The sequence below is a fragment of the Gallus gallus genome, chromosome 4 (genome assembly GCF_016699485.2).
Source record: "Gallus gallus isolate bGalGal1 chromosome 4, bGalGal1.mat.broiler.GRCg7b, whole genome shotgun sequence".
In the NCBI taxonomy this organism is placed as follows: Eukaryota; Metazoa; Chordata; class Aves; order Galliformes; family Phasianidae; genus Gallus; species Gallus gallus.
In genome coordinates, this window is record NC_052535.1 from 49,735,327 (window position 1) to 49,756,362 (window position 21,036).

Genomic DNA, 21,036 nt, shown 5'->3' on the forward strand with positions numbered 1-21,036 from the left:
AGCCTGTATGAAAGGGAGAAGGCATAATTTGTATTTCCAGTGAGCATACAGAATTTGGCACTTAATTCTTACTTTGGAAAGCATCAAGTACTTTGAAGTTTGCTGTAACTCGTATCGGTAGTCCTTCCTCTCTGCTGTATTGTAATATCCTAGTGGTAGTTGGATGCACAACGGACTACATGCTGAAATGATATAGATTTTGTTGCTCTTTGCTCTTCAATTAAACTGGATCAGTTTGCAGAAAGTAAGTGTGTAGTCTGACCAATGTATTTTGCAAAACAAATGGGAAAAAATAATGTGGAATGTTTTTGAATACAGTTGTATGTTGTATTGTAAAATTAGTAAGATGGCCTTCTGTGGTGGTTGTTTTTATTTTTAAATGAGTCACGAGGACTGAATAATTATCAGTGTTTCTTCAGTGGAGTGCTCTCTCAGAAATTACTGTCTTAAAAATACCGCTCCAAATGGTTGTTCAAGAGCCTATAGCTCACTTTTGGAGCGAAGAAATACATAATGTTAGGCCAGTAATGATGGATACTTCGCTCACCTATTTGAATGAAATGCAGCATGAGCTCTGCTGATCATTCGTGCACAAACTGCATGCAAAGTCAATATTTGTTGTATTCCTATTCCTTAGGTCATCACACTGTTTACATTGGGGTCCACGTGCCGAAGAGCTACAGGAGAAGGCGGCGTCATAGGAGAAGACCTGGGCACAAAGAAAAGAAAGAAAAGGAGAAAATTTCTGAGAATTACTCTGACAAATCAGACGTAGAAAATGCTGATGAGACAAGCAGCAGCATCCTCAAACCACTCAGTAAGTACTGGTGTTGATTGTCACTCTCTACAATGGTCCGTTGTCTAGTGATTTGCTCCTGATCTGATCATGACAGAGAAAAGTGGATCAAGGAAAACAGTCATCTTGTGTTGCAGGATCAGAATTAGTCGCTATCGGATGATGGTTGTGACTTGGAAAAGGCCAGAGCAGACATTTCATCCCTCTGTGTTACCTCAGTTTGCTCCTGAGCTAGTGCCAGTCAGCAGCAGGCCAGCGTTTTTAGAAGCAAGTTGACACTGTGTGTAAGGAGATAGCAAGGAAACACAAAGACTGAGGATGTGCTTGGACAGATCAGTTGCAGCTTCTGCCCTGGCTCTCAGGATGAATATACTGTGGTTCAACCACTCCATGCTTTCTGCTAGGAACGTTTTCCTAGGAGCAGGTGGATAAGCACCAAGACCATAGCTATAGGCTGTGAGAAACACATCCTCTTGGGATTTGGCTTCATTGTATTAATAAGTTATGGGGAACAGCTCAGGGTGGTAAAGCTCAGATTCTTGAGAATAATTCCAGGTGGCTGGAGTTCCAGTACACAACTAGCTTGTAAGTGAGAAAATGCTTCCTGAGCTAGAGAGAGAAGCATGCAGGGGTCTTAAGACCTGGTCTTTGAAGAAAGATGCGAGTCACTCATTTTGAAATTGCTGCTGCATAGTTATTGTATTTAAAGACATTAACGTGGGATCAGATCAGTCACGTCTGAGTTAGTTCAGAGAATGAATACTGAGAAGAAAAACAAGTTACAAAGGCCATTTGTTCTTCATAACTGTCTTTCTCTAGTTGTTCCTAAGGAAGTTTTCTTGTCAACACTCAGAAACCAGTAATTGGCTTTACATGGAAATAACTAACTAACTGTCTTCAGGAGCTCAAGAACTTCAATGTTACAATGTTACATTCTTACACTTAGGTCTCTGTTCTTTTTTTGCATGCCAGTGACCAGATCTGTAGAAATCCATTTTTGGATTCTGGATTTATTGATCTCCTAGGAGAATTTCCATGAGCTGATGGTTCTGATGGCTAAAAACCTACTTCTTTCACCAGATTTTGATTTGCTGTCTTTTGTTTTGCTAATCTTTGTTTCTGATGTTTATTTGAGAAAGGGTTAACTGTATTTTTTTTCCTGTTATTTTCACATTTCACTATGTTCTTGTCTACTTTTTCTCAACATATGAACATATGCAGTCTTTTCATCTCTCTGTCTGAGCATTTCCCTTGTCTCTTCTAACCTGACCTATTTGCACTATGTACTTTGGGAATGGGATCACTTAAATCCCAACACAATCATAGAGTGGCCTGGGTTGAAAAGGACCTCAATGATCATTGAGTTTCAACCCCTCTGCCATGGGCAGGGTCACCAACCATTAGACCAGGCTGCCCAGAGCCACATCCAGCCTGGCCTTGAATGCCTCCAGGGATGGGGCATCCACAACCTCTCTGGGCATCCTGTTCCAGTGTGTTACCACCCTCTGCATGAAAAACTTCTTCCTAATATCTAACCTAAACCTCCCCTGTCTCAGTTTAAAACCATTCCCCCTTGTCCTAGCACTATCCACCCTCGTATATAACTGTTCCCCCTCCTGTTTATGCACTTCCTTCAAGTACTGGAAGGCCGCAATATTACAGGTGTCCCATGCAATGGTGTTAATATTTACATAATTTGTAACTTTTTCTGTGTAGTTGACCATCTCATGTATCCAGATCATTTTACCAGGTTCTGGCCGTGACTTGCTGTTGTGCACTGGTCGCCAGATCTTTTTACAAGCAGGCGCTGTTAATTTAGAACGCTGTAAAGGATAGGAGTAGTTCAGGTGACTATCTTGGATTTCCAAACATTGAATTACTTGCTGTCTCATCTCCTCAGTTTTTTTCCCTCTCGTTCTGCATGTGTAGTGACACCAGACCTCCTTCAGAAATTTCTTCCTTTCTGTTCTTTATAAATGGTTCTTTATTTCCATTCAGATTTCTGTGATGATGATTTGAGATAGTTGGATATTGAAGCTGTGCCAGCTTCAGTGTTTCTTACTGGAACTTTATTGAAGGTTTTTGAGTGTCTGGTTGGCCTATGTGTGTGACGTATCCAGCTGCTCTCTTTGCTGACATGAAAAGTATGTCTAGGAGAAGATCAGTTCTCTGCAGACAAAAAGAAGCATGACTCACCTACTTAGTCTGCCTTCCATTACTAGCAATCATAGCAAGAAATCTCAGTACAAGATTCTCTGGAGTTAGAAGAAAGCTGGAATGAAATATTTTGCTTATATTTGAGGCAGCTTGTCAGAAGAGTATATGTGACATAAATTAAAGTATCTTTTAGGACTCAACCCTGAGACTTAGAAGAATGGGACAGGCAAAGGAAGTTTGTGAGGAAGTGAGGGGTGTGATTTGGCAAAAGAAAAGAATGTGATTGTATTGTGGCCCCAAAGGAGGAAGAGTTGGATTTTGATTTTCTTTTTATGTGGGGGGAAATAGAAGAAGCTGAGCAAGGTGGGAAATGCAGAGCTTGGAGACAACCAGGCCTGATTTAGGGAGAGCGGACATTAGCTTAACATGCCCAAGGTTATTTTAAACTGATGAATAGTTATAAATGGATGGCACTGGTCAGAGCTAGGCCAACTGTGCAGTCTTGCTGGATCTACACTGGGAGTACACAGTGTTTTGGTGCCTTTGGAAGAGAAGAAAATATCTGTGCTGGATGCCAAGGAAAGCAGAAGTCCTGAACCCACTGTGAAGAGACCCAAGAATAGAAGGGCTGAGGATGTTGCAGTTTGTAGGATTAAGAGCTGCTGGGACAGCTGTGTTAATGGCCTTTGCATAATGTTGCTTTGCGCGATGGCTGGATGTAACCAGGGCTAGTCATTATCACCTATGCTGACCACTAAAAATGGTATTGGATTCCTGCAGGTTTCAGGGACCTGGCAGAGGCTGAGGCTCAATTAACACTGTGTTGCAGGTATGATATATAAGATACTATCTTTAGAAAAGCTTCAGAGGGGAATAAAATGTGTATGAAAGCATTATGAGACGATAAAATGAAAGTGCCATTTATGTAGCTAGTGGTGAGATGAGGGGACTGAATGGTGAGGTATTGGAATCTTTTCCTTAACACTGGAAGATTTTCATATATTCTGTTTTGTTTTTTTTTTTTCTCAACTGTATTTTAAAGCAAGCAAACCCCAATTTTAAATTAAGGAAACCCAAACATTTTAGGGAAATATGCATTGTATCTGAGTCTACAAAAATGGTAATTTATGTATGTACTTCTCTGTCGTTTTTTGCAGTTATTAGCTTGGCCAAGTAATTGTCAGTCCAGATGGCGTATCATTCTTAGTTTGTCTTCAGGTGTAAGGACAATCATGTAAAGATTGACCTGTAAAATCTGTAATAATTAAGTTGACTAAACTGTACTCTGAACTTTTGTTTTTTGAGCAGAAAGCTTAAGTCGTGTTTTGATTTGATATATCTCTTTATATTTCTTGATCTGTTAAGTCTAAGCCTAGATATCTTACCTGAAGTTGATTCCTCAGCTTCTTTGGTGAAAACCCTATGATCGGATTTTGCCCAATTTTGAATTTGAATCAGGAGGTCAAACTGCTTGTACAACAGAAATGAATCTGATGAAACATGTCTGTGGATGGAGTCAAGCAAGCACTCAGTCCATAAATGCAAACTTGCCTATAAACATTTTGTTCTGGGTCAAAACTGGTCTAGTTACTCTTTGGTATTTGAGAGTTGGTGCAATTTGGAAGTGTCAATACTTCTTAAAAAAAAAAAAAAAAATCTATGTCTTGTTCAGCCAAACAAGCCATGCTCTGAGAGTTTATAAACAACCTTCAACTCTCCCATTTGGAGAGAGTTAGGCAAAAGGAACGTGTACAGGTGTACTTTACCTAATGTAACTTGCTGCTTAGGAAAGATGCCTGCTTTAAAAACCCAGACAGGAATATCGTGTGATGCGCTGAGGAGGAGGAGGTATTAAGGTGATGTTCCCGCTCCAGAGCCCTTTCAGTGTATTCCAGGCCTGCGGGGGCTGTCTTTGTGCTCAGGGAGAAAATTGGTTCACACCCTTGTTTTCAGGCAGGACTGCTGACACTAGTGCTAGCTGAAATGTGGCTTCCTTTAACCGCAGACTGTTAGAAATCCCTGCTCCAGGTGAGGTATACCAGCACCTCAGTTCTAAAAGTAGCCGCTCTAACTGGCCTGGCCTTGCCTTTCAATTATGACCAGTAAGAATGAAATAACTTTTAGCAGTGGTTATTCTGTACCATCCAGGAAGGTGACATGGAAGTATTCTTGGGAAAAAATGTGTATGATTTCATTACTTTAAGCAGGCTTTAAATAGCCTCTTCTTACCTGCTTAAAACACATATGGGAATGAGAAAATACATATTTATGCTGTTGGAACACTGAATTGTTCCTAGAATACCTGACCCGCTGAAGGAGAAGTATGGCATATTGAAAGAGATTGGATAAAATAGGGTTTTCAGAGAGAAAATTGGTAGTTGTGCAGTGCTATTGTCTGTGATATTGACGTGCTAGAATTTTAGGCACATCCTCTGTCCTCGTTAACCCTCATGGTGGATTGAAGGGAAGACTCAGCTGGAAATGAATGGAAAGCCACAGAAATTTGTCAGCTGGCATTTGTAGAGGTGTCAAGCCTGGTTCTGCCTTCTCAGGTCAGTTGATTCTCATCTTGATACAAGGCAGATGATATAGTTTGCTTTACATGAGAAAAGGGAGGAAAAAGGAAAGCAGATAGATGCTGCTTTTTCTGCTAGGCTGCCAGCTGAACCCCCTGCCCTCTTCCTCATTCTTTCCCACAGCCATGCAGAGATTTTTTCCACGAGAAAGTGCATCTCTGCTCGGTCTGCGAAGGGGTTTCTTCTCACTGTGTGGTTGCTCTCCAAGTTTATTTGGCTCACCTCCCTGGTACTTGTTTGAGGTGGCTCAAACCCAATGGAAGCGTGCCTCTCGGTAAGCGCTGAAGCAGCAGGCAGCTTGTAGACACTATGTTGGTGTACGCAGCAGCAGGAGACTCTTTGTGGAAACACCAGTGTGTTTGTACAGAGCTTGCTTGGGTTACCTGGACCATTCCTGTGCTCCTTAGACGCTCAACACAATAACAAAGATATAGATCTCTCTCCAGTTTGAAACTGATGTTGTATTTGGAATAACAGTACTTGACAAATATGGTACAGACTTAAGCATTAGAAGAAACAGAAGTAAAAAATGTGTGGTTCTTTGGCAGAATGGAAAATTCTCATTGGTTCGTTTATCTGCAAAGCAAATGACTTGTTGAAGTTAAGAAACTGTCAGTGTATATTCAGAACTCTGAATTCAGTGGCAAGGGTAAAAACCTTTTTATAGGCAAAGGTGATTCCAAAGCGATGAAGAGCAAAAAGCCTTAAACTATACCAACACCTGGCCCTTTCCAAAATTCTTGTCTAGGATCGGCTTTATAAATAATAACTTGCAATACCACACCTCAGTTCAAGCCTCAAGGCACTTTATGTAAAATAATCACCCAAATGATACCAGTAACATAGGTTGCAAAAGATTGAAAATTCTCCATTCTTCAGAGTGATTTTAAAGCCAAAATCACAATAAACATTCTCAAAACTTCCATGAAATTAACCAGAGGCATGACTTGCTTTTTTCATTTCTCATTTTTCAGTTTGAAAAATAGGAGTGAGAAGGTGTTGGCATGGCTCTGCTGTGCTCTGTGGTGGTGCAAAATGATATTCACTCCTCTGCTTTGTAACATTTTGCAGAGCTGTTGATACAGTTTGCCCATCTGAGGAGAAGAGCCTTCACAATTTATGGAAAGAAGGAAATAGGCAAGTGGATCGCAGCATCTTAGGTCCTTGAGTTCTCTTTCCTCTGAACCACAAAGTCCTGTTGGCTGCCTGACTTAAGTTCATCAAGAGTACCATGAGAACAGGACATTGGAACAGAGTCAATGAAACAGGATAAAGAAGCGGTTTGCTTTGATGAAACAATAAGCTGTCTGCTGTTGTTGCTCTTCAGTTGTAAATATAAGGCAACTTCATCCTCATCCTAATTATAGGAGTTTACATGCATATGAGCACACACACATTCGCACGTGTCTTTATCCTTCTCTTCCCCTCTAAAGACAAGAAGGAAGTCTTAAGCAGTTCCCATTGCTGAAGGGCAAGAAGATTAGATTTGCCTGGTGTGTTATTGATATTGGCCAAGTGTAAAAGTTTCATGCCACAAGTTGTGGGATGTTGAGCCGCCCTGTGATTCTGTACTGCTTACCGACTGTTCTAATTAAAAACTACTTTGTATCTGAAAAAATCAGTGTTGCCGAAGTGAGAGATTTGTGTGAACTCAGCATAAGGCTTTAAAAAAATAAGATGGGAGGAAAGGAAATGTAGTATTTGCAGTGTACTGGAAATGGGCATTACGGAGCACCATTCCTCGTTCAGTGTCACATCAGAAGTGATTGTGATACTTAGCATTGGCAGAGGATTCAACGAGGTACATGGGCTCAAAAGCAACAAGTACTAAAGAGGCACCTGAGAAACTGATAAACTGCAGTTTGTAATAGTATTTTCTTAGGACCTGCATCCTTGAAGACAGTACAGTCTGATTTTTGGCAGAAATGGATAAACAGAACTGCAGAATATACATTTTGGAAAATCTTAAGAGAGATAAGTAGCTGTAAGTTGAGGCCATCTTTCATTTTACACTGTTAATGGCAGCTGTTGTGCATATGGTCCCATGAGGGCTAGGCTTACTGACGGTTTTCTAAACCAGTTGAAGGGTGTAACTATGATTCTGTTTACAGGACACAAAAACAGCAACAGGGGAGCAAGGTTGAAAATCTGGATCTGTCTGTCAGTGTGGTTTTTAGAGGACACGTTTAGCAAGAGAGTGGGAAGGGATGATATGTCATCCATCAAAGGTCGGTAAAGGTTTTGCAGTTTGCTGAGAGAAATTCCTCTTCCATCCACCATTAATAGTTCTTGAAGGTCTCAGTACAGAAATTACTCTTGAGACCTCAGATGTGAGTTAGGAGGAGCTCTGTGTTGAAAGAGAAAACCATTGCAGCAGAGTCATTTTATTAAGGTACTATTTGAGGCTTGTGCTGTCTTTCTGGATGGTGTGCATCTCTCACAGTGAAGGTGAGGTTTGGGCTGGATGGATCAGATTTGCTGTGCAGGCAGCCCCTTACTCCCATATACATAGCTTCTTCCTTGGCTACGGGTTAGTAAGCAGCTTTTAACAATTCTTATTTAAAAGGCATATTTCTCTCAAAACTGAGTTCTGTATAACCTGGTGGTAGGATAGGTGGAACTCTAGAGAATCTGGCTTTCTTGAAGCTTGATGTAAGTCCTAGGAACATGTGCGAAGTTCGTACTGATGAATACTTGCATTTAAATGATGCTTGGTAGGATGTTTTACATGGAGAAAGAACTGTAATTATAATGCATTGTCTGAGCCTGACAGATCCTTTAACATCAGTTGGCACCATTTTCTGAAAGGTGGTTAATCTGTGCTTGGTTTATCGAGATGCCTCAGGGATATAAAAGATTTTGTGGTAGGCAATCTTGTAGAATGAATTCACCGTGGTGATTTGTTTAAGTGGAGGCTTTTTTCATTTTTAATCCAAGTACAACAGTTCATCTGTTGGTTCTGGCTGCTGTGGGATGCACCAAAATTGATGTCATTAGTATCCTTAGTTTCCTTTACATCTTGTTTCGCTTCTTGCATAATGAATACTTATTTTGGCCCTCTCAGGTTCTTCATGTCATCTGGTGGATGTAGGTGCCTACGTAAAAGTGGTACTCTGCATACACAGAGATGGTTTTGGAACTATTTTTGTCAATTTAGTGCAGTACCCCTGACAGTATACCAGCCAGGGATCTCTTGAGGCCAAGCTGTTCTGTTTTTCTGATGCATTCTCTCACTTGACAACATGATCTTTATCTTAAGAAGGCCCACCTTGGGGCCTGAAATCCCGATTGAATCCATGGTGCCCCTGATTCTTTTAAGTGCTTCATCACATCCATAATTCCTGCTGAGCATGCATCCAGCTGTTTCTGGAGAACTAACTGTCCCAACAGTGGGTCAGATACAATCTGTTCACCTTATGCTTCACAGATCTTCAGAACCATCACTTTCTGAGGTGTTTGTGCCCTTCTGTTCATTGCCTGTTCTTCTAAACAGTTTGCCTACGCGAGGCCTGAAACATTTCACATTGCCTGAAGTATGCAAGTATGTCTCATTAACTCAGTGGGTTAGGGAACCCTCCATGCTTAGCCTGCAGGACCAGGAGTCTCTCTGGGACCACAGTGAGCCTTCATGTCCATTGAGTGCCTACCCTGTGCTGAGGCACAAGCAGCAGACTGTCTCTGGCACTGCCTCAAAGACAAGGATGAGGGTCTATTGGAAAACACCTGTGGAAAATGGGATTAGAGACATCAGTAATACTTTCTGGATGGTTTTTCCAAGTTTTCAGTTGCAGGCCTCTCCTTACAAGGTGCAAACTTTGCAACTCTTCAGCACAAAGTTACCTCTTATCGGGAGTGCTTGAGGGCAAAATGGAGAAGTAATAATGCCACAGTGTTAGGGAAGTGATTGGTGATTTCACTATAGTAGATCTGGCCCAACTTGTAGGTGCACCTGCCTGCAGCCTGAGCCAGAGACTATGCATCAAAATGCACATCTTGGACACTTACAGAGTTATTCCTCTTTGTCTTATGGTTGAGTGTGAGGTGGCTTATATGTCTTTATAAAAATGCGTTTGTTATCTCTTCAGCTTTTCTTAAATGGATTTCCTACCTCTTCACAGGCAGTAAGATTTATAATAATTTAAATTGCTGATAACACCTCCCAGCTTGTAGTGATTGCTTTTCAGGCAAAGATCCTCTATTGCGGAGGATGTCCCAGTTGATTTTCAGTGGGGAGTGGAAGTTGCCAGTCTAACTGTGGAGCAGTCCATCCATAATAAGATGGAATTAATTCAATGGGAATACTTAAACATCAGTTTGGGAAGGCTCAGGCTTGGTGTCTACCCTGCAAGTTCATTAAACCAGCAGTTATAAATAGCAGGAGACAGCTACAGGATTGAAATAAATGGCCCTACTTGGCAGAGCATATGCAGCACAGTGCAAGGGTGTGCCTCTTTCCATTACTGGTGTTGGATTTTTCATCAATCCAATTTCTTTTCTGTCTCTTTAGCACATGGGGTGGGATTTTTCAAAAGCTTTTAGCTTCAGATGACTACAGTAAGAGCAAAGCCAGAGCAGCGTTGAGAGTCTTTGAAAAATACCAGGAAGGATGGCAAAATATCGTGATTTTTGGTATCAGTATTTTACATAGGGGTGATCAGGGGACTTTCCCATAAATGCAGGGGAATCTGAGTGCCTTTAGTGTTCTGGTCTTCAGGAGCTATACAGCAAGCTAGTGGATTTATCCCAGGTAGTGAAGTCAGTTGGAGTGTGTCTTTTCTCTGCTCCTCAGATCTCTAACACTACAGGTAATGTATTTAGGTCACGTGGAGCATAAACACAGCAATAATTACTGCTTCGATTGCAAACATGCCCTCTGCATAGCTGGGGGCCCATCGACGTGACTGTTAGGGTGCAGCTGGCAGAGTAAACGGTGAAGGGTATGGGAAGATGCTCGGGGGAAGGTAAGCTGTGGGAAAGGAGCAGGTGAGGAGGTCAGCAGTGCCTGTAAGTGCAGAGCCAGCAGCTGGGCACTGCAGTGCATGCTGACACAGCCATCGTGTCTGCTCTGACGGTGCAGAGGAGAGATTGCATAATGCAGGGAGAGACCTCTCCATGACTTTGCTGCACATCTGACCATGCAGCATGAAGATGGCTGCTTTCTGGGGCTGAGTATTTTGTTAGGGGCCTTCTTTCAACAGGTCAAACCCCTTTGATCCCTGGAGGATTGACTCATTTTGCAGTTAATAGCTGTAAGTGGTAAGGTCAGGAAGCCCTCTTGCCTTTCACTGCAAGGGTTACAAAGCATTAGGTTTCAAGAAGGATATTTTTGTGTTTATGGCTGGGTTCAAGGAAGACAGTGTGACCTCAAAAAATCCCAGGGAAAGATGTGGAGGCAGGGAGTTACTTTAACACCCAATTGCTTGGCAGGTGGAAAGATGTCTTGTAGGTGTGGGAGTGACAGAGAAGTGACATTTAGGGGAAAGGGGTGTTCTGAGCAGCAGTTAAACATAACTCCTTTACCTCCATTGAGTTCCCACTGGCAAGGATCGGAGTTATTTTCTGGATGGTATTTTTTCCAGTTTCTTTGGCCCTATTCTGTTAGCTGAAAATTCATACGGCTTTCACTGAAGCACTTTTATAGGATGAAGGTACATTGTGATGTGAGGCTGCATCTAACTTTCAACTATCACCCTAGGCAAAAGCTTTCTTGTTTTCCTGGTAAGAATACAGGGTTTTTCAGACATTTAATTAAAATAATTGCTTACTTCACAATACCACTTGATTGAACATTTTTTTGCCCTATTTCAACCAGGCTTCTCCATGAGTTAATCACATAAGGGCTTTTTACAAATATTAAATTTGGTTTAGACGCTTTGTGCTTCCCTTTCACCTAACACCCACCTTTCAGCATGGCTGAAATTGGCCATGCAGTGGGTGTACATGTGGTCATGTACCTCCAGAAGGATGTACAGAAGGATGCACTGTGGTCAGGTGCAGTTGTGAGAGCAGAGCTGTGTGAGCCAGACAGCAGGTGCCAGGCAGAGAGAGATGCTCTGGAGGACGTGGGAAGAACAAGCTTGTGGTTTTTGGTTGATGCTTCTGGGTAAGCAATCAGTGCAGTTTTTTATCACTATTTACTATATTCACTGCTCTTTCTTGCACCCCTGATATATGGTGTTTTTCACTTTTCCACTTTCAGTGTATTTTCTAAAGTAGTTTCTGAAGCGCGTTAATATCTCATTCTGACATAGAGTGAAACTTCTGTGTCTTTGCCAAGACTTCATTCCTTGTTTGTGACAGCTGGGAAATAAACTAATAAGTTTTATTTCCTTTCGAAGTTCACGTTTTGGATACGTGTGATAAAAAGTAGGGCTAAATAGTTCCTCCCTCAGTGTGTACTGAGACTCCCATGCATATTAACAGAAAGCAATCTTTCTTGGCAGTGCTGGTTGTTAAGGAAGATACCAACTGCCTCTGGTGCCTCCCCTCTAGGGTTGTTTTCCAGGTTGTTTTTGAGCTGGGGGAAAGGAGCGGTGTTCCTGAATTAAGCTACATATATGTTAGGCCTAGTTAAATTCAGATATTGGTCCAGTACCCACAGGAAGGAGTTGGGCACACCTGCTTGGATGCAACACATGGCACCTGAGCTTTGCCCTTCCACAGCTACCCTGCATGCCTTTGGCAAGCCTTAAAAGCCCAGCATTGAAAGTCTTCAAAGGGACAGTTATGTCAGGGATCTTGTGTGAATGAAAATAAATCTCATCCTAATCTAACAGCTTTTCCCATGTTGTCACTTCTGGTTGTCACTCTGTGGGCACAGTTTTGCATCTCAATCTGGCAAGTGCTTGACTTGGAGAAAACCTCCTGCCTAAGTGAAGCTCTGAACTCTGCTGGCCATGTTCTACCTTCTCTCTTTCTTCGCTGGGGCAACTTCAGCTCTCCCCACCCAGTCAGTGCTGTGCGAAGGGCACTTTGCAGGCTGCTGTGTGCACAGGTGTCTGTGAGCTGAATTTTTCCCTGGTTGAACTCTTCAAGCTTGCCTCTAACATCTTTCTCATTTGCACAGAGTCAGTAAGTTTCATTTCCAGCAACATTTAAGGTTTTTTCATTGTGCTCCCCCAGCCACTCATGTGTGCTACTTAAACTACTCAGCCAAAAACACACAAAAACAGCCTTATCTTTGCAGTGTCACTTAGTTCCTTAGAAGAAATTCACTGCACAGACTGAAATGACCTACTCAAACTTCACTTCTTTTTGCTTGTGAGTTGTTTCAGATAGCAGCAACGTGTTTGAGTTAGTCACCTTTGATGGTGTTTTCAGCTGGGAGGTGCTTCAGTAGAGCTTGTTGGGTTACAAAAGGTTTATTCAAGTGACTTAAGGATGTGCGGTGTAGGATTTAGAAAACGTCTTTTATTTCTAGGGTATCGGTGTTTCTTTGGCTGTGATCAGACTGGTACTTAAAACTGTCTTGAGTTTGAAAAAGTTTTAACAAGTCAGCATTGTAACATGCCCTTGCGAAGCAGTCACAAATGCCTGGGCCTGGAGCAACGTGAGTACAAAGGAGAGCATTTTCCACCCATACAAAGGCCAGGATGAACTGCTCAGGTCTGAATTCTGCTTTCAGAGATTTCTGAAAGTGTCTGAGATGAGCAGCCACTGCAGTGGAAGAGGAGGCAAGGAATGCAATTGTCGTCTTCTCAAGAGAAATGATAATGTGCTTTTGATGAGGATTATCGATGGGGGTGGTACATTTAAAGGTACAGTGTCATCCTGCCTCCACTGATATCTTTGTTAGAAAACAAACCACAAAATTACCATGGTAATACAAGATAGTAGAGCTGTTGAGCAGTACAGCTTAGTTTGTTATCAACTTAATGTGATCAAAATCCATGACCTTGGCATCACAAGATTAATTTGGATATGATTTATGTGAAACAAATACAAAAGCAGCATTGCTTCAGCTTGCCTTCTGGTTTTCACACTCTGACACTGCAGTCCTGCTGTACTTGTAGGGTTTCTATGCAAATTGAAGAATTGATACAAACATTTTTAGTTAAAATTCTCCTATAGCGACCTCCCTTGAGAGGAAAGTCAAAATCACAGAACACAGCTGGTTAATACTAAATTAATCAGTGCAAAGTTTGAGATAAGATAATAAAATGGAACATTTTGTGTTTGATAAATGGGGTGTGGGCATAGCAGGGAAAATTATCTGTGAAATAAAATGATGAATCGTTCTTTTCTTTTTGGAGTAGGTATGAGTGAATGTGAAACGTTTCCATTGAGCGGTCACTTCTGTCTTGATTAACTGAGTGATTTGCTTGCAGCTTCTTGAGTAAGCCGTTCTGGATTAAGAATGGTCTTTACATTTTTCTTTACCAGGCAGTTTTTGTTAGAAATCAATCTTGACCAAAAGTGACGTGATTTATGATGCCAGATATAGAGGGAAGTAATTCAATATAAGACTTGCGCTGCCGTTAAAGCTACAGGGTGGGTAGCTGTCTATATTCTGGACTGTCAGTGGCTCTTCAACTTCATCTTAAAACTTCTTCAGTTTTTAAGTAAGAGGAAAAAGTGCCTCTGGGAAGTTTTTATGAGCTGTACGCTGTCACTTTGACACGGTACATTACTCAGATAACTGTTGTTTTAGATGGACAAGGTAGAAAAAAAAGCAGACAATTCCTTTCCCAGTACAGGGGAAGACCTCCTTTAACTAAAAGCTTGCTGTACTAATCTTCTGTCTTGAACTGATAGCATGTGCTGCAGTAATTACCTAAGCCACCTTAATTCTTTGCCTAATTCTGTTCTGTGCCTTCACGTGAAACTGCTAAGGGACAGAAAAGTCTAAGGAATTTACCATGTGAAAAAAAAAATCTCATTTAGGAGCATTTTGATTTTAAGCCAAAGATATTTCCATAGCTGAGAAGGGCTGAACTGTGCAGGTGATGGTTGGTACTCTAAAGCTGCCCTTTTGGGATTAAACGCTATGCAAATCTGGAGGACAGTGTGGGAACAAAAAATCTCAGAGCTTGGAGTTTCTTTGTGTGTGTGTGTGTGTAAACAAGAGGTTGAAGTGCTTCAAAGCATGAACACTGGACCTGCCCATTGAACCTGACAGCAGTTTCAACATTCCCCTTATGTTTTATATAATACATTTCAGACCGTCAGTTTTCTGACTCATATTTTACCAGAAAGCATGACTTTGTTTAAGAGGGGCTCTGTCTGCCTGATAAATAGGCAAAAACTGGTCAGTGGTGGTAGCACATTGCTTCTGGATATGTATTTTGTAGATGTAAACTAGCATACACAGTGTATACAAGTACTGCACTCATAACAAGGGAAAAAGTAGCTGTCATTGTCATTCTTATTAACGTAGAGGTGAAGTTGAATATTAGATCTTTTCTGCTGTCTGTAATCAGCCATTGTTGCCCCAGATAGGAAAAAATGGCAGGCTTGAGTGTGAGTTGGTCATGTCAGTGGCTGGCAAAGTTTCAAGGTCCTCCACAGCATGGGTTTTATGTTTCCTTCCCTTGCCTGAGTACCTGAGCCGGTGTTCCTGGTGAGGAAGGAGTTGCGCAGGTGCTAGAATTTCAGTAAGACTTCAAAATGATGCTGAGATGATTGCTGCTCCACTCTGTATTGCCTTTTGATTTTACAGGTTAGCTGATGGTCTAATTCCTCCCTTCTCCCCAGAGACTCTCTTCCTTTGAAGTAAATGTGAAGCATGCTGTTAAGCAGATGGCTTTAGCCCACCATCCTCAAAAGAATGCCTTTTTCCTAAAACCAGTAAGGCAAAACACACACTTGGAATTAGTAGGCCAAACAGTTCCAGCAGGATGATGAGATGTTTAGTATCATCTAGGAGAGAAGCTCCCTGAAGCAGTGCAGCTCTGGCTTCAGGAATCCAAACCATCTGCCCTAGGAGTGTAAATAAAAATCAAGTACTCCAGGATGATAATCTTTGTGGCATTTTAGCTCCATTGATTGGAGCTAATGGGAAAGCAGCAGCCAGCTGAACCGCAGGTGTACTCTGGGCAAACAAGGACACAGGATGCCCTCAGTGACACCAGCTCATAAAAAGCATCATCCCCAAAGTAGAGCTGGCGGAGAAGATACAGGCTAAGATGGCATGTGTTGTTCATTGCACGAGTTGAAAAGAGCTGGACCAGATTTATTGCACACTGAACCAGTTGTAGCTGATACAAATGTGATTGTGCTGGCAACCAAGGGAATAGTCATGCATGTGCAGAAAAGTGGGTATTTCCAAAGGCAGCCCTGAAACAGGTGAATTTCCAGAGTCTCACAGAAAGAGAGGTCTCTGACTACTGTCAGTACTGATGCTGGGATGGAGGGAGGCACGAGGGTCTCTCACTGCAGGGAAATAGATCTGTGAGCTCATCAGGTCTTGTTCCATGAAAAGAGGGAAAGCTATTGCTTGTTTCTTACAAAATCCTCATGTGCGCTCAGTGCAGAATCCTCTGATGCAGATATAACCACAACTGAGATTTTCTTTTATAAGCCCTGCTTTGCATTTTCTGTTGACTTTCCTGAACTTCACTGAACTGTACCTATTCAAACCTTTCCAGATGTTGATCCACAGTGTAGTAATTTTTGAAACTGCTGTCCTTTCCTTCTTTCTTCTTTTCGTTCCACACTCCCCTGTCTTTTTACCCATTAGAGATATTGAAGATTTACTTTTCCTATCAATTCTTGCTTCTGCGTGAGGAAGAAGGCTGGTTAGCCACTTCTGGAGGGACTGATATTCAGGACACAGCTGAGCTCAGCTGGGAGGGGAAATGGGAGGAGAGGGTAGGGAGAGGTGAAAGAGGGGCCGAGTGCCTCTGTGACACGGAGGTGCCTCTACTCATGCCAGGAGGTGAGCAGAATTCTGCCAATGACTGTCTAACCTGCTAGAGTAGTTAGGATTCTAGGGTTTGGAAATGAGTGCACAGATGGTTACACTCTGGATGGCAGCAGATGCTGCTGATCCATCGACTAGGATCAATAGATGTTCTAGCAAAATTGTGGTGCAGGGATGTCTACAGTACTGCAGTGTGTCTTCGTAATACCAGCTGTTTCTGGGTCCTTTCCCTTCTTCTCTTGGCAACCCCTCATTTGTCTCCTCCTTTGAATCAGGCTGGCACAGAGATGATGCAGATAATTCTGATTGCACAAGGAAGCTGTTATGGAATTAAATGATTAAGAAATGTGTGGAGGGAGAACCAGAAATCGCAAGGCAAAAAACTTGTTTTACTTGGATACCAGTAGTTTGTTATGACAAAATGGGAGTGTTAATGAAAAGAAAATCAATTGCATACAGAATACCCTGCTGATAGCAGAGCTACAGTCTTTCTGCCTCTTTACGGAGTATCGGTGTACTTTGAGCTTTGTTGGAGCTTTAGCTTGGATAAGTGCAAACTCTAAAATAAACGTTTCTATCACCATTCACTAAAATAAGCTTAATTTTACCCTCAGAAACGCTTTTGAGGAAAAGTTTTTATTCCAGCTGTTTTCAGCAGCTGTGAATCTTGTCCAAGGTCTTCCTCTTGGCTTTCTGCTGGTATTATTTAGGGCTGCTGAACTTGCTGTGGAGTTTCTGTTGTGTTGGAGCAGATGCTGTGCTGTGTGTTCTTGCCTTGAAGAAACAACAACTTAGCGAGAAGCAAGAACTGCCTTTTCTTTTGTCTGTTCTGAATCTTACCTCTTTGACTTTCCGATAAGCCAAAATTGAACTATTTCACTGGTGGTGTGCAGAACTGAAAGCCAAAGAACCACTGCCAAAGGTAATGGAAGATAAAGGACACTCAAATTTCAGTAAGAAAACTTAAACCTGAAGTATAAACAAGCTAGGTTGAAAAAAGGTCTCAGCCATAGTACATCAGTCATTGCAAGTGATTTCCTTTCTTCTTCATTAATGTCTACTGTTTTCCAGAAAAACAGTGTGTTCAGTAAAATAATTCCATATGATATCTGATACAAAAGCTTTGAGAGCTGTATTATGAATCCTGACCTAAGAGCTGTTCAAGCAGGGCAGTTTGTCTTTCTGCTAGGATTTATTTACTGATTTCTTATCTGCCAAGTGAACTTTAAAATAGTGATATTAAGTATAAGAAAATAGTGTGTGGGGAAGAGCATGGTCATCCAAAAGCTGAGAAGGAAAGCAGATGTTAACTGAAATCAGAGCGATTGTTTACAAATGTGTTTGTACTTGTAATGCCAGATTTACATCTATAGAAACGCAGATCCTTTTTGGAATATTTTGCCTTATGGTTTGTGTAATCACTGGAAGAACAGCGTAGACATCAGCAGTTAGATGGAAATAAAAATATGCATAAATCAGCACAGTCCTTCCTTCTGTTTACAAGGAAACATATGAATGGACTGGTCCCAGTATGGTATTGGGCTCATGTTCAACTCTTGCATCCAACTACAGGCCCTGATATTTAAATACCGTAATGGGAACTGAGTTCATCTAGCCAAGGAGGGGATGTTTGATTTAGCGCTGAGCTGCTGGTATATAATATCCCGTGAGTTATATGGGCGTGCATGAAAGGAGAAGTATTTTGAGCAGCCTGATCCATGGAGACCTCCAGCAGTTACTCTCTGTTGTCTTTGTGCTCCAAGAGCGCTTAGATAACGATATGACTTACTAGGCTTGGATTTCAGGCTCTGATTAATAGCTTGGCTCCTGTGTATTGAAGCTGAGAGGTTTTCTTTTGCTGGGTGAAGTGCGTGTCCTCATTTTCTACCTGGAGTTCTGTTAAATCTACACTTTCGCTTGCTTGAAACCAAATTTCATGGTTTTTAAGCGGTGGTGGAAATACAAAATGGAGCAAAAAACGTGTATCAAAATGTGTTTGCAGCCAAAAGGAGAGAACTGAGCTCTGCAGTGAGTCTGCTCTACATTCAGCATAAAAGAGCCTCTCATCATAACTTAAGTTTATGACTTAAGTTTATAACTTAAGACAGATTGCCTGTCCCTGCAGGAGCACTGGGCAAATATGGTCTGACACGGGTGGTGGATGATACCAATAATAGATTAACTGTATGTCTATAAAAAATGTGATAATTACACGAGTCTGCAGTGTTAGGATGACATTTTGGTCCTTGGCTGAAAAGGCCTGATAGCACTGTGGGTTTGGGGGTATTTTCATTTTAACTTTTGAGATGAATAAGTAGGAGTGAAGGGGGACACACACTAAATAATACCACTGTGTGTACTTGGCTTCTTGTGCAGAGCAGTCAGAAAAGCTATGTCAAAAACCCGAGATTCAAAGATTGAGGACATTTACCAAATCTGGACAGAGAGTTGCCACAGTCTCAGGGAAGCTAAATTAAGGTTTTGCTGTGACCTGCAGTCCAGATGAGTGAGCCTGTCCCCATGAGCTGTATGAGAGTGGAGAGCGATGAGCCTGCTGAATTCCCTGCTGAGACTGCCTAAAATAAAGATGAGCTTGACGAGTTCACAACGGACAGCCCTGTAGCACGTTCCATTCGCAGTGACATTGCACCTTCTTCCTTTGCAGTGACATTGCACCTTCTTCCTTTGCAGTGACATTGCGCCTCCCTTCTTACAAAAACGCTGAATGCGCTGTGTGAAGTGAATGGTGGCATCTCAGTAGGAGGTGGTAATGGTATTGTAAGGTAGCCGCAGTAATTCACAGTCCAACGCTTTGTGGCTGCTGTGGTTTGTGGCTGAGGGTGGCTTGTCACTCAAATTGTTGTCCCAAGAATAAACTTGGGAGATAAGTCCACGAATTTCCATGAGCTGTTTTGGGGAAGTTCTGCTCCCATAGAGGAGCTGGCAGAAGTTACACAAAACTGCATGGCTTCCAGTCTGAAGGAAATGGAAACTTTCAGGCAAGCGAAGATTCAGTAGTGGGAGGATTGCATGTGCGGCTTTGACCCTTCAGTTCTTGGGCCTTTAAAAGCCTTCTGGGGAATCTTGCAAACCTGCCTGGCTCTGCTGTCTCTGCTCCAGACGCTGAAGGGAAGAGGAAGTCTTCATGCTCCTCGCTTTGAGGCAAGGTGCTGACTTGAGTATTCGGCTGAGCACCAACTCTTCCTTGTGCTTTGGGTATTCCTAGAGAACATGTCTGACACTGCTTGTTCTTATTTGGGTTTCCCTTTATCTGTCTGGGTCTTGTTCTGCCTTCTCTTTATATCGTGGTTTTCTTGTTCCAGCCTGTTCCTATGTAAATTGCCTAGGATGGGAAACTTCTGAAGGATGAGTCTATAGAAAAAAGAATATAGTCAAGAATGTAGTCAAGTGACTTCATTCCAGCATGCATTTCATCGTGGGAATGAGAGCTCACTCTGCAGAAAGAAACTGCTCACCACCAAACAGCACAAACCTATTTAATGGCAACAATTGTTTCCTTGGCAAAGCCTAGCTAAAGCTCTCTGGGGGGATTAGTCTAGGCTTTGCATTAAAGCTGAACTGAAACATACCCCACATTCCTAGAGGAGGAAAAGCGGTGCCATCCAGAACAGTTGTTTCACGTCTCCTTTAAGAAACGGGGATTGGTTGGGAATGGACTGTTGCAACTAAATGACTCTTGTGGCTTACAGAATCACATCTGCTGATTAAAGGCAAAAGAAACAGCTAATGTAACCACAGAATGCACCGACTTAAATTATTCATATGGACTTTAAGAGTTAAATGCTGTCAGCTGTATGGTTCAGGTATCAAGCTCATGCTCTAAACTTCTATGTGGAAAAATTTTCCCTTTGGCCTGCTGACAAGGGTTGTGCAGCTTCTTGGAGCCCCCAGGAGTGAGCTGTATGGATAGCCTTATAGCGTGGATCAAAGAACGAGGTGACATGCTAAGAATCTCAGGGATGAACGTCCCTTGGAATCTATACAGATACATAGTGCTGTGTTCAGAATTCTCATTCTGGTTTTCATTCCAGCTGTGCCTCTGTGGCTTTTATTCAGTGGTGAATGCAGAGGATTTGGAATTCTTGTACCTGATCTGCTTAAAATACAGATGTAATATGTGAACACAAGTACCTGTAAAACATGCAGTATTTTTTTAATTAATTGCTTGCCTTAGAATTTAGATTGCTCTCTCTCTTGTGGGTTCCTTTAATGCTTTGGCAGTAAATAAGAAGCTTCCAGCTGCAGAGAAAACCATGTTTGGGGATAAATAAGTTTGGTGTTTTTTGATTGTTGGACCTTTCATTATTGAAAGATGGCTTAAGATGTCATCTTTAAAACCAAACCTTATGGTTTAGTCTTGCTTTGCCTTAATGTTCTACGTGACTTCAGTGATACTAGCTGAGGTTATCAGCACATCGTCTGTCAGCACCTGTGGGAGCAGCACAGGCAGAAGGAGAGCTGTGATTTGGGTCAGCACCAAGGAACAAATGTAACTTAGATAGTTAAGCCTGTCTGTTTTCTAGAAGATTTAAGTCCATATTTAAAGCTCAGCATCTGTTGAAGTGCTGTGCAGATTGCTGATATAAATAGTTTGCTGAACCAAAGCTGCTCTGTCTAGGTGGGGA

At 41.9% G+C, this 21,036-nt stretch overlaps 1 protein-coding gene and 1 long non-coding RNA gene across 8 annotated transcripts in view; one reads left to right on the plus strand and one right to left on the minus strand.

The window, feature by feature from the left end:
- Window positions 1-21,036, plus strand: part of SLC4A4 (solute carrier family 4 member 4) — a 232,555-nt gene that overhangs the window by 85,747 nt on the left and 125,772 nt on the right. For all 6 annotated transcript variants that reach the window (XM_046940813.1, XM_040699727.2, XM_046940815.1 and 3 more), the window contains one exon: window positions 638-817. In XM_046940813.1, the coding sequence (XP_046796769.1) occupies window positions 638-817 (180 nt within the window). The remainder of the gene's footprint in view (window positions 1-637; window positions 818-21,036) is intronic.
- LOC107051724 overlaps window positions 1-21,036 on the minus strand; it is a 39,878-nt gene that overhangs the window by 3,901 nt on the left and 14,941 nt on the right. The window contains exon 3 of one of the 2 annotated variants that reach the window (XR_005859573.2): window positions 548-9,252. This is a non-coding gene — a long non-coding RNA (uncharacterized LOC107051724). Of the gene's footprint in view, window positions 1-547; window positions 19,763-21,036 lie in introns of both variants that reach the window. The other variant, XR_005859572.2, reaches the window with a different exon arrangement.